This window comes from Daktulosphaira vitifoliae, unplaced genomic scaffold (genome assembly GCF_025091365.1).
Source record: "Daktulosphaira vitifoliae isolate Bord-2020 unplaced genomic scaffold, ASM2509136v1 Scaffold_5, whole genome shotgun sequence".
NCBI classification, from domain to species: Eukaryota; Metazoa; Arthropoda; class Insecta; order Hemiptera; family Phylloxeridae; genus Daktulosphaira; species Daktulosphaira vitifoliae.
Genome location: NW_026099576.1, coordinates 5,365,576 through 5,379,780, shown reverse-complemented (window position 1 = coordinate 5,379,780; position 14,205 = coordinate 5,365,576). Strand labels below are relative to the sequence as shown.

Here is a 14,205-nt window from a genome sequence, read left to right as displayed (position 1 = left end):
ATCAAATTAAATCTTATTTTATGTACTACAAAATGAAAAAAAAAAATTTGTCCCGACACTTTTTCTTCTACATTTAAACGGCTGCCGTAGTTAAAAAAACACTATTTTTTGTGAAATTTTCGATTTTCGATTTTAAATTTTCAACTTAAAAATGCTATAACTTTTTGAAAAATGTATATATCAGCACAAATTTTTTTTCTAAATACATATATAAATAATAAGTACATCTTTTATTTGACATACTTTTTATTAAAATTGGACAATTTCCCCATATATAGGGGGCGTTCAAAACTTGAAATATTGTATAAAAAATAGAACTTTTTCAACTTAACTTTTAAAAGTGTTCTGGAAATATTGCGTCCTTTAAACATATATAAAATTAAAGCTTATTTTTTGTACTATAAAATAAAAAAAAAAAATTTGTCCCAACGACCTATCTACTATGTGCAAATTGCTGTCAAAATTAAAAAATAAATGTAATGTTTACAATAAAAATCACCTTCTATAAGGATGTTTTTTGTACTTAAAACTGCCATAACTTCTTCAAATATTAACAAATCAAAATATTATTTTTTATACTGAAACCTTAGGTAATTTACTTTCATTTGATATCATTTTTTTAAATATCTCACACTTATTCTTCTCACAGGGAAGGATTTAAAATTGCAACTTTTTTACAAAAACTAACTATTTCAACTTAATTTTTGAAAATGTTCCGGAAATACTGCGTCCTTTAAACATATATCAAATTAAAGCTTATTTTATGTACTACAAAATGAAAAAAAAAAATTTGTCCCGACACTTTTTCTTCTACATTTAAACGGCTGCCGTAGTTAAAAAAACACTATTTTTTGTGAAATTTTCGATTTTCGATTTTAAATTTTCAACTTAAAAATGCTATAACTTTTTGAAAAATGTATATATCAGCACAAATTTTTTTTCTAAATACATATATAAATAATAAGTACATCTTTTATTTGACATACTTTTTATTAAAATTGGACAATTTCCCCATATATAGGGGGCGTTCAAAACTTGAAATATTGTATAAAAAATAGAACTTTTTCAACTTAACTTTTAAAAGTGTTCTGGAAATATTGCGTCCTTTAAACATATATAAAATTAAAGCTTATTTTTTGTACTATAAAATAAAAAAAAAAAATTTGTCCCAACGACCTATCTACTATGTGCAAATTGCTGTCAAAATTAAAAAATAAATGTAATGTTTACAATAAAAATCACCTTCTATAAGGATGTTTTTTGTACTTAAAACTGCCATAACTTCTTCAAATATTAACAAATCAAAATATTATTTTTTATACTGAAACCTTAGGTAATTTACTTTCATTTGATATCATTTTTTTAAATATCTCACACTTATTCTTCTCACAGGGAGGGATTTAAAATTGCAACTTTTTTACAAAAACTAACTATTTCAACTTAATTTTTGAAAATGTTCCGGAAATACTGCGTCCTTTAAACATATCAAATTAAAGCTTATTTTATTTACTATAAAATGAAAAAAAAAAATTGCCCGACGACCTATCTTTTATGCGCAAATGGCTACCGTATTCAAAAATATGCTATTTTTCTATTAAAATTCTAGGTTTTGTATTTTATTTTATTTTAAAATATCTTATTAGGAGAATATATTGACTTTCATGAATATTATATAATTTAATTGACATAGAATAAAGGTCATAAGACATAAGAAATTAAACTTATTAAATTTTTTTTACTTTTTTATTTTCATACTAAATTTAATAATTATAATTAGTATTTATTCATATATTATATTTAAAAATCAAAGAACTACTAATTAGGATATAATCAAAGAAATAAGAGTTGATGTTGCTTTTGGAATAATCCATCAATTTCTCTAAATGAAACACTATCTACAGATTTACATCGAAGCGTTTCTTATGATAGTGATTTTAATCACTGTCAAATATCATCTATACTTGTCCCATCTATGCCTTGTCTACACTGTGTTTTTTAATTTTTAAAATCGAATAATGTAATTATTTAATAATATTAAATATGACATACGAAATAGTAAAATTAAATTTTCGACGTATTTCAAACAATTCTACATTACTTCTTTCACATAAATACTTACTGTATTTATAAAACAATTTATAAAATGGTTTGCATTAAATTACATACATTTTATAATATAATTTTTTAAATTTAGATTGAACAATGATTGATCTGTGGACGCTTTAAAGTGATCTAAAATAATTTTTTTTAATTACAAAATGTCAATTATTCATAAGTTTACACTTACATATAAATGTATATATTAACTTTATTTTAAATATAAATTTTGTAATATTGTTATAAATTGATCTTGTTTAAATAATAATTATAAATAAAAATAACTAATTAAAAAAAAGTTAATATTTAATATTAATGGAAATAATTAATATATTATTTGAATGATCAACTTATAGTACTAATAAGTAGACTATAATTATAGTACTAATAAGTAGTAATGAATCACGTTTTATGTTAGACTAATTACTAGAAAACAAATTTTTAAAAATAATGAAAAAATTTGATTCAATCACCGAAAAAAAGTTTGTATTAAAGGAGCTAATTAAACTAAGAACAGTATGTATTATAATAATTTCGTACAATTAATCATTGTCAGATATTATCTTTATTTGGTCAAACTATGCCACTGTGCCGCGACCCCCCTGTGCTGGGTTTTTTTATTTAAATTTTGAAAATAGTCCAGTTATGTGTACAAATACTGTATACATATTCTTTTCATCCAGCATATTTTTTTGAAATCAGACCATTTCTTCTTATTTAAGAGGGGTTCAAACTTGAAACATATGTATAAAAAAAACCCAGCACAGGGGGGTCGCGGCACAGTGGTGACGTGGCATAGTTGATTCAAGTATTATGATATCTGACAGTGATTAAAATTACAATAAAAAAAAAAAACGCTTCGATGCAAATCTTTAGATAGTGTTTAATTTTATAAAATTGGTGTATTATTCCAAAAGCAACATGATATGCTAGTCCCTTATTAATATCCTGATTAAAATAAAGTATGTCGAATGAAAAAGGGATTATTAAAAAATATTATTTCTCATAAAAAAAATTGTATTAATCCATACACTTTTCAATAAGTTATAGCATTTTAAAGTTAAAAATATAAAAAATAAAATCGAGAATTTTCACACAAAAATAGCATTCGGTAGCCATTTTTACCATGAAGATAAAATAAAGTCCGAATTTTTTTTTTTCATAATAAAGTACATAATATTAACATTAATTTAGATATATATAAAAGTATCAGACTTCAAAAGTTAAGTGTAAAAGTAAATTTTTTGTGAAAAAGTTATCATTATAAATCCCCCCCTGTGGGCAGATAAAGGGTCAGATTTACAAAAAAAAATATACCAAATGATAAGTAAAGATATCATTCATCTATATAAGAAAAATTGAAAACATTTCGAAAATTAGCGATTTTTAAATTTGTCATTTTTTTGGAGGTTTCCGCCATTTACGGGGAATAAGGGAATTTTTTTCAATTTTTGAGGGTAATGTCTTCGACTAGATACAATTTGTGATCTTTTGACCTATCGTTGAAAGAAATCGGTTCGATGAGAGCTGAGAAAAAGTGGTAACAGACACAAAAAAAAACACATCATAGTAAAACCAATACCTTCTCAGCTTCGCATCGAAGCTAATAGAACTTTTTTAACTAGAAATACTCCAGATTTGAACATATGTTAAATTATATTTTATACTATCGACCGTTAAACTTAAACAAGAATGTGATTTTGTTGTAAAAAATTATCATTTTTTATTTAAATTTTTTTTTCAACTAATTTGTTTCTATTTTAGGTTAAAAGTTGTAGTCCTATTGTAGAGAAGGGCAATTACATCATTATACACTGTGTTACAAAAAATTATAAAAATGATTTAAGTCTTAGTTATAAATATAATTCAGTAAGATTTTTGCAACTTTTTATGTTAATCAGATAAGTATATTGACATGAGGGAACTGCCCAATTGAAAAAAATATTCTAACTGCTAATAGTTTATGAAATATTGAGATTATTTATTGTTTTCTTTTAGTTCAATGGTTTTCTTAATGTATCGATCATAAAAAAATGTTTTTCCTTACATCTTATAATGGTGTCAACTGTAATGTCTCGATTGACAACATTTATAATTAACTAGCTTATTTAATAGATAATGATTTAATTAAGGAAATGACTATTTGATAATAAATTTTGAACCAGTAGTATTGAAATATTGAAATATTAATTATTGACAAACTTATATCTAGGTGAGAGAAATGTCTAGTTATAATAATAGCAGCACCCACTCTTCCCACCAGTTATAACTTTAAGTTGATAATAATTTCCGAAGTTTTGGTCCAAAAGTTGTTATTGACCAAGCAATTTCTTAATAAGATAATTTTTTATTTTATAAACTAGTTAAATATCAATGTTATAAATAAATATGTTGTCATTCGAGACATAAAAGTTGACACCATTATTAGGTATAAGGTATAAACATAATTTTTTTTTTTATGATTGATACATTGAAAAAAAAGAATCATTGAACTAAAAGACCAAAAAAAAGTTATTAGTATTATTTTTATTTTTTGATTAATTAAGTGGTTTATTATTATTGAAAAACACTGTATATTTATTCATTTAAGATAAAATGCTCAATAATGAGAAGTTAAATAATTTTTCTTTCATCCCTTCATAGATTAAAAAATCCTTAACATTAATTTTTTAAAATGAAAATCCCTAATTTTACATTGATAATATGCTTGGAAAAATAATTAATAAACAATATTGTTCTATAATTTTTTTTATTCGAAATGTTAAAATATATTTGAATTGTATAAAATATAATCCAGTATTAATTTTTGAAACACATACTAATTATATTTAGATATTTTATATTAAATATTAGATAAAAATACGTTGAATATATGTAGACAAGTGTTTAGTTAGTTGAATAATACTAAAATTTAAAGAAATTTATTTTAATACGACAAATATTTCATCATAAATGTTTATTTTATTATTTATAAATGTAAAACAGAATAAAAATGGGAGTTTTGAGCTTCGTCGAATTATATTTTGATAAATAATTTTCATATTAATTTTGAATTATAATTATTATTTCCCAAATGTTTTCATTAAAAAGTTTTAAGTTAAGTTTTTTATTATTTTCAGCAATTTTGTATACAAGAGTAGTTGATTCCAATTTAAAAAAAAAATCAGATCAGTTAGATAAATTACTAACAAATCCGGGATGGAAAAATTTGAATGATGTGTACTGTATAACATATTGTAAAAAAAAATATCATCTTAAAAGTTTGATTGAAGTACCAACAAGTTACATTCTACGTGATCCAAAAATACGAGCCTTGGCTGTATATCTTGGATGCACATATACAAAAGTTTTAAAATGTCTCTCTTATATCATTAGTAATGTTCTACAAAATTGTAATCAAAAATTTAAAGAAAATGACATAAATAATGGATGCATTTGCACCGAAGAACTCGTATATATAATATCAATGTTATTTGTTCCAATGGTAACATTGATGAAAGATGCCATGCATACTATAGATTTGTTACACACCAATCCATGGGCAAGGTGTGAAAGACTAAACTACATAGTAATTCCTTTATATGGTAGAATACAAAATATTCTTGACCGATTAAGCAAACCAACTTTATCACGTAACGATATATATACCTATACTTGGACATTAGATATAATAAATACATTTTTCGAAAACATAATAAATAGTGTAATCGATGACGCTGAACAACACTGTGAATATTATCCTTATGATACGAATTATTTATGGAAAGAATGGGTTAATGATTATATTGACATTGTTGTTGGCAAAGACGTTAAATTATCATTTTTTAAATTCGTAACCGAAAAAGCTAAGAATTATATTAGTACAGTAATAATAGAAAAGTATTTTCAACTGGGATTTAAATTTGATCCAATTACCGAAGAAACGTTTTTACCAACAGCAGATGAACTAAATGAAATAGGTACTTAAATTAAAAATATTAATTAAAATGTATAAATTTTTTGTCTTATAATTTGTTTTATGATTCTAGATTTGGAATGTAAAGCAACAAAAAAAGTGCTTCTAATACCAATGCAAATAGAAAATCATTGAATGTTGTAATAAAATTATTATATCTTAAATTTATATATTATAATTTATTTTATTTTTATTAATAATAGTTTTAATATTATAAATGTTAGTAAAATGGTTATTACCAATTATAACTCAGTAAATAAAGCAGTAATAATTGTATATTTAATATTTTATGAATTTATAGATCTTCTAATGATAATTTTGATTTAGAAAATTATCTTGATTATAATAATGATAATTGTATTAATCAAATTGTGCGATGAAATATAAATATTGTCATTACTTCTAATTTGCTACTGTTAATTATTTAAATATTATGTTACAATTTATTTTTTTTTGTCGTGTGTTCACACACTTGAGTATAAAGAAATTCTAAAACGCATATAGATCATATTTTACAATAAGTTCTAATATACTTGAAGCTGCTTTATATACAGTTTTAACAGATCATTATACTATAACACTTATGATTTATTTACGTCCTTATAACACCTATAATAAAGTCAATAATGTTGAAATAGTAGCTATTCATGTGACAAAAATTATGTAATCATCTTATTACTCATATCATTGTGTATTTAAAGCAAATATTGTAAATTTTTATCACAATTAACTAATATGTCAATAAATATATCTGCGAATGATAATAATGCTGATCTAATAATTAAATTTAAAAAAAATAATAACGTCATCAGCATGAAGAGAAACATCCTAAAGATAAAGAAAAATTATATATTTTTTTAAAAGACTTACTCTAAGATAAGCAAAAGTACTAGATATAAATCATAATATAAAGAGTAAAAGTAAAATATGTACTTTTGGTAAAATTGAATCCACATAAAGCAGAATTCGTTTGAACTATTCTTTTACGGCTTTTACGGATTGCTCTAGATTCTTGATAAATTAAAATTTGTACATAAATATACAGAGTGGAACAGATCTAGCTAACAACTCATATGACTTATGATCTACCTAACATTTTATAAATTTTTTTTTTATTTATTGAAGAGTCCATTTGGATATCAAGGTAATGTATTTCAGAAGTTACTAACAATTTAAATTAAAGACCAAAAGTAAGGAGCAGATGCTGCTATATTTCTTTTTTTTATGTTTGTTATCACTTTTTCTCAGCTCTCATCACACCAATTTCTCTCAATGATATATCAAAATATCACAAATCGTATCTAGCTGAAGACATTACCCTCGAAAAAATTTCCCTCGTTCCCTGTAAATGGGAGAAATCTCCAAAAAAAAAAAACCAAATTTAAAAATTACCTGCCAACAGGGGAGGATTCAAAATGACAACTTTTTCACAAAAAAATAACTTTTTAAAGTGTTCCGGAAATACTGACACATTTATATATACCTTAATTAAAACTAAGTTAAATTAAACTATCAAAAAAAGAGCGGATGCTGCTATATTTATTTATTTTTATGTTTATCATCACTTTTTCTCAGCTCTCATGACACCAATTTCTTTCAATGATATATCAAAATATTACAAATCGTATCTAGTTGAAGACACTGTCTTTAAAAATTAAAAAAATTTCTCTTGTTCCCTGTAAATGAGAGAAATCCTCCAAAAATTACAATTTTTAAAATCGATAAATTTGATAATTTTTTCATTCATTTTTCTTAAAACAGTGAAATATTTTATATAGAAATCTTATGTATTTTTCTTTAATTAGATATAATTTTTTTAAAATTTGCCCCTTTACTTCAGAACTAACTTTTTTTATTTTATATATAGAAATTTGTTCAAAATAAAATGTAATAAATGTTTAATTATATTTTATACATATGAATAATAAATGTAGAGAATATTAAAATTTTGAATTTACACTGACAGATTGAACCATGTAATTTAACATTTAATATTATATAATTTATATAAATTTTCATAAATATTATATAAATCAAATTAATATAGCATAGATAGTTAATCTTATTTAAATTTTTTGCTTTTTTTAAGTCGAGAAAAATAACTTTAAAATTTGAACTAGTTTAAATTGCTATTTTTTTCAGGCGATGGAAGTGACGTACAGTGTCGGTAACACTTGTGTCTTTCACGTTTGGAGGACGAAGCTCAAACCCGCCTGTTGCAATGATTTTTCTATATTTTTTTCTTAACTCTTTTTGAGTTAGAAAAATATGTTCAACTCATTTAATTTTTATCTCATTTACATTCAATAACACCAATAAATATCAAAGATCCCATCACTGTAGTCACCCCCTTGAGAAGAAATTTCATTAGTTCTTATTATTTTAGTATATGGTTATTTTTGCGGCTATCATTAATTTTCTCAGTTCTTACTTGACCTGATTTTTTCAATGATACGTTAAATGATTATAATTCGTATCTAGTTGAAAATATTACCCTCAAAAATTGAAAAAAATCTAATTTATCCATTAAACAGTTACTAATCGCATGTTCTTTTAAAACCATTCACTTCTAATATATTAAAAGTATTTACTTTTAAATTAAGTTTGATATGATAGGTTTTAACTACAAAATTAAATAATTTTACTTTGTAATTTAATAACTTTTTGACTCTATTTACTACCAGTCATTAATATTTCACATTTTTTGTTAACACGTATCATATGTAGCTATATGTATCATTTCTGAAAAATATGATTTTTAGTTTCGCCTGAATTTAACAATGGATTTTTATAATTATAATCAAATTTTATAAAACGCTCAAGTAGATTTTTTTAACAACATTTTGATTGTTTTTTTAGATTAAGTAAATCATTAAAATTAATTCAGTTCTGCATATTTCAGTTGTAGAATCTTTTTAAACGCCAAAAATTACTTAGAAATGATTACTATGATTTCTATTTTAATGATCTATTACGATTAAAATACAAAAAATATTGAGCTTTTCTTATAAATTTACTGTAAATAAAAATTATAAAATTTTCTGTCTACATATTAATTTTAACAATACAATTTGTGTTATTATCATAATATTTTCTATTTAATTATGTCAATTTCAAACTTGTAGTTGAGCTAAAAGTTATGGTAACAAATTCAATTTTTTTTTATATAAACTTTCACAAGATGTTATCAAAACATATATTATTACTTACAAATGTATAATGTAATTTGTTTGTAATTAGTCATTTCTATGACCTCATTGTATTATTGATACGTGTATACGCTTAATATATTTGTTAAGGACTTACGTCCGTTTATATTTAAAATAAAAAAATAAATAAAAACTTTTTCATCAACTTTAAAGAACTAACAAAAATAGGTTAAAAATGACATTTCACACTAATTATTTTTAACGTATTAAAAATCAAAATCAGTAATAATTTGAAAACAATTTTTTTTTTTTAATTTTTTTTTTTGTGCAAATATTAATTTTTTACTAATTGGTAATAATAACAAAAATTATATGTGATAGAAAAGGTCTAATAACAGCGCGAAAAGTTGATATAGAAATGTCTATTTTTGATTCTGATGAGAAAGATCTTTGTGTCCAGTCAATGTATTCATAAGTAACAAAAAATTTTTTTTGAATAGTATTGCATTAAGTATTTTAAATTTTTATACACGTTAAAAGTGAAGAAATATACAGCTACTATATTATTTTTATAATTTCTCCGTATAAATTACAATATTAAATTTTTGAATATCAATTTCATTCTGAATTTGATTATTATAATTAGTATTTATTCATATATTACACTTTTAATTCAAAGAACCATTAATCAGGGTAAAATTAAGAAAATAGGAGTTTGAAACGTTTCTACGTTTTTACACTTTTAAATTTATTAATAATAGTTAAATATAACGCAAATTTGTTCAAATAATTAATTAATTTTGTTTTATTTTAAAACAGATGAATATATACTAAACAGCTTACTATCATATCAGTCTTACTTTAGGAACTATTTAATTTAAGGTGAAAGTAGAAGTATAACCCTTTGTATCACGGTTGGTAACTTGTAGTTACGATCACCGTTGCAAAAGATTAAGGGGACTTTTACAAAAAGACAGTTATCTTGATCACGATTGATAACACGGAGGTTATGATCACAGTTGAAGATGAACTGTATTATGTAAGTGGAGGAATCTAACCCTTTTGACCACGGTTGGTAAAGCGTTATTACGAGCACCATTGCAAAGGATTAAAAAAAAGGAATATCTAGGAAAAGCTAGTAATCTTGATCACGGTTGATAACGCGATGGTTATGATCACCGTTGAAGATTGCACTAACTTTTAAAGAAAAGAATTTTAAAATATTTAATTTTGATCACCGTTGAAAATTATATGTAAGGAAAAAAATAAAGAAACTTTCTCAATGGAACGGTGAATGGATGAAAACTAGTCGGCAATTAATATTGCAATCACTAGTGAAACGCGGTTTTTAAATAACTTAAAGAAAAAACTAATAAAAGAACTATTAGAATAATTGTACAAGTAGTGACGGTGTACTTTATACTACCCGTCACCACCTGAGTAGTGTAGAACGATTACCCACTGATAACTTATTTTTTAAATACCCTCCAAAAAACAAATGCGTATTCTAATTTCTAAATATAATATGTAACAAAATAATTTACCAACATTACGATAAATATAATAAATAATAAAAAAATACATTAATTTATATTCTTTTGAATAAAAATTGTCAAACAGCGCTGTCCAGCGGACTTTTTTGCAACTGTCAAACAATGCTAAAGCTGTAGCGTAACGCTACAAGTTGATCTTGCTTTTGTAATTATCCACCAATTTCTTAGTACTAAACACTTTCTACAGATTTACATCGAAGCGTTTCTTATGACAGTGATTTTGTACACTGCCCAATATCATCTATACTAGTCCCAACTATGCCACGCTCACATTGTGCCGCGACCCCACTTTCCTACAGTTTTTGTTTAAATTAAATCTATTTTTATATACAAATCAAAGAAAATAATAGAAATTAAACTTAATATACCAACGAAGTTGAAAACACACATTTTTATTTGGTTTTACATTTATAAATAATAAAATTAATATTTATGATGAAATATTTGTCGTATTATTATAAAATTGATTTGAATTTTTTTGTTCTTCTAGTGTTATTCCACTAATTAAGCATTGGCTTTCAAATTTTCAAAATGCATTACAAAATAAAAGTTTATAATATATTTCATATTTTTATTTTTATTGAAAAAAACTATGTTAAAATATATAATTAACAGATGTTAATATTCCATTTATAACAGTTGTAGTTTAATGAACTAAAATAAATGTAACCTCTTCAAAACTCATGTTATACTCATTAACAAATATGCAGTCTTAGTTATAGATTTTTAATTATTCTGTCAACTCGTATAAATATTAATTTTATTTAAGCCAAACCCTTTTATATATATTTTTTATAAATATAATAAGTATATACATAATACAAGTTATCTAGAATCATTTGAAAAAATGTTCCATATTTAATTTGATTATTCATGTGCCATAATAAAAATTATCATACAATTATATCATTTAAATTTAGAAATTAAAAATAAAGCTATATTTATATACATATATATTTATGTATTTGCTAAACTATTATGTAATTATTGGTAAATTATAATGTATAAATATAGGATAAAATAATTGTATTATAACATTTAATGATTTTCTATTTGTATTGGTACTGGAACGACTTCATCTGTTGCTTTAAATCTCAAATCTAGATTCATAAAACAAATTATAAGACAACGAATTTATACATTTTAATTAATATTTTTTAATTTCAAATACCTAGTTCAATAGTTTCTTTTGCTATAAATGTTTCTTCAGTGATTGGATCAAATTTGAATCCCAGTTGAAAATACTTTTCAATAATTACTTCTCTGACATAATACTTAATTTTTCTGGTTATAAATTTGATAAATACTAATTTTATGCCTTGACCAATAATATTTTTATATTCTTGAATCCATTTATTCCATAAATAATTCGTATCATAGGGTAAATATTCACAATGGGGATTAGATTCAAGGAATAATTTTTCTATTATTTTTTCGAAATGCTCTACTGTATTTAATGTCCATATATATGTAGATATGTCTTTACGTGATAAAGATCGTTCATAAAATTGTTCATGAATATTTTCTATTGTCCCTAATACTTTAGCTACTGAGAACAAATTTCTATCACAATTAGCCCATGGCATTTCATGTAATAAATCTAAAGCGTCCATGGCACCTTTCATCGATGTTACCATTGGAACAAATAATAACGACATTATATATACGAGTTCTTCGGTGCAAATGCATGCATTTATTATATCGTTTTTTTTTAATAGTTTTTCACAAATTGTTTTGACGTTACCAATAACTACAAATAGACTTTTTAAATCTTTGGTGTATGAGCATCCAAGGTAAATAGACAAGCCTCGTATTTTTTGGTTACGCCTGTATTGATTTTTAGTTGCTTCAATCAGACTTTGAACATAATGTATTTTACTGTAATATTTTATATATATTACGTCATTCAAATTATTCCATCCTGAATATGTAATTAAAATATCAAACTTATCTGCCGAGTCATTGAAATCTGATTTAGCATTAATATAAAAAATCAAAGAAAATAATAAAAAATTAAACTTGGCAAGTTTTAATGGAAACATTTGTTAAATAATTAATAATAATTATAATGAAAAGTGTTGATTAAAATGTAATTCGAGAAAGCCGAAAACATCCATTTTTATTTGGTTGTATATTTATAAATAATAAAATAAATATTTGACATATTATAATAAATTTTAATATTATTTAACTAACTAAACATTTGCTATCAAATGTTCAATTAATTTTTTTAGATTCAAAGATAATATTACAAAAATTTAGTAGTATGATTTTCCACGGGCCTCTTTATTATTGGTGTTTTGTTAAAAATCTGATACTTATTATATTATTTATAGGAACAGTAAACAGTTATTCAGAAAATGATGCAAGTTCGCTAAATCCGATGTTGATGATTATAATTTATTCTGCTATTAAAAAATGTGAATAATATGGAGGACACTTATATATTACATACAAATATAACTTAAAAAATTATTTATTACCACGAGTATCTGACAATGTCATGTGTAACTGTAAGAATATCTATGTTTTTTTTAACTGTTAATGCTTTTAATTTATAATTTGTTAAACTGTTTACTGAAAACTATAAGTTATTATATCCAATTATTTTACGGTTGCAATTATCGGTGTCAGAAAGTCTTGTGAAAACACTGTCTTTAAAATATTTTTTTACAATATATTGTACATTGATTCTAATATCTCTCTGGTTATCATTAATAACTAAAATAAATTACATAAAATTAAATAATTTCACTAGTGTAGTTATATATCTATTATAGTGATATATTATTTAAGTCTGCTCATTATTTTATATTTATAAGACGTCATTTGAACTAGTAGTTTTTAATTGAGAATATTTACATTTAATTATTTACAGTTATTTATTTTTTTTACAACAAATTAAATACTCATATTATTATAAGATAAGATACCAAATATTGCTCTAAAAAATGATTTGTTTTTATTGTTATATTAGTTAATCTAAGTTTTTTCCTCGCAGGGGAATTCACAAGTATCACGGGCCTGACAACCCCGCGGACCCTAGTTAATTCAGTGGGGGTGGCAACACGTACCACTGCTCTTAGCCGGTCATGACTTTGGTTAATTAGGACCGGTAGGCCTGGGCACACCTGCTTGCTAACAGCGTTTGGTAAGAGACCAAAAAGACACATCATGGGAATATTAATACCTTCTCAGCTTCTCATCAATGCTAAAAATTAGTCATAAATTAAAATAATAATTTTTAGCTTCGATGCGAAGCTGAGAAGTTATTGGTTTAACTATGTGTTTTTTTTTTTTTTGTGTCTGTTACCACTTTTTCTCAGCTCTCATCGAACGGATTTCTTTCAACGATACGTCAAAAGATTACAAATTGTATCTAGTCGAAGACATTACCCTTAAAAATTGAAAAATTTTCTCTGTAGCTTTCGGAATAATACTTCAATTTTTT

The 14,205-nt window shown here is 23.8% G+C and overlaps 2 protein-coding genes across 2 annotated transcripts; one reads left to right on the top strand and one right to left on the bottom strand.

The window, feature by feature from the left end:
• Window positions 1-5,123: 5,123 nt before the first annotated feature.
• On the top strand, window positions 5,124-6,793 carry LOC126907682 (uncharacterized). Its single transcript, XM_050689143.1, has 2 exons — window positions 5,124-6,056; window positions 6,126-6,793. Exons 1-2 carry the CDS (start codon window positions 5,171-5,173, stop codon window positions 6,185-6,187), a joined length of 948 nt encoding a protein of 315 aa, XP_050545100.1. The 5' UTR covers window positions 5,124-5,170; the 3' UTR covers window positions 6,188-6,793.
• A 4,814-nt stretch (window positions 6,794-11,607) lies between these two features.
• Window positions 11,608-12,837, bottom strand: LOC126906850 (uncharacterized). Its single transcript, XM_050687751.1, has 2 exons — window positions 11,926-12,837; window positions 11,608-11,854 (listed from the first exon to the last, which is right to left on the bottom strand). The coding sequence occupies exons 1-2, from the start codon at window positions 12,794-12,796 to the stop codon at window positions 11,793-11,795; spliced, it is 933 nt and encodes a 310-aa protein (XP_050543708.1). The 5' UTR covers window positions 12,797-12,837; the 3' UTR covers window positions 11,608-11,792.
• Window positions 12,838-14,205: the final 1,368 nt, after the last annotated feature.

Excerpts from the sequence above, each read along its gene's own strand:
- LOC126906850 (XM_050687751.1), bottom strand. The coding sequence starts at position 12,796 with ATGTTTCCATTAAAACTTGCCAAGTTTAATTTTTTATTATTTTCTTTG. Across the intron at positions 11,855-11,925 it reads AAAAGAAACTATTGAACTAG|ATTTGAGATTTAAAGCAACA; the intron begins GTATTTGAAATT and ends TTATGAATCTAG.
- LOC126907682 (XM_050689143.1), top strand. The coding sequence starts at position 5,171 with ATGTTTTCATTAAAAAGTTTTAAGTTAAGTTTTTTATTATTTTCAGCA. Across the intron at positions 6,057-6,125 it reads AGATGAACTAAATGAAATAG|ATTTGGAATGTAAAGCAACA; the intron begins GTACTTAAATTA and ends TTATGATTCTAG.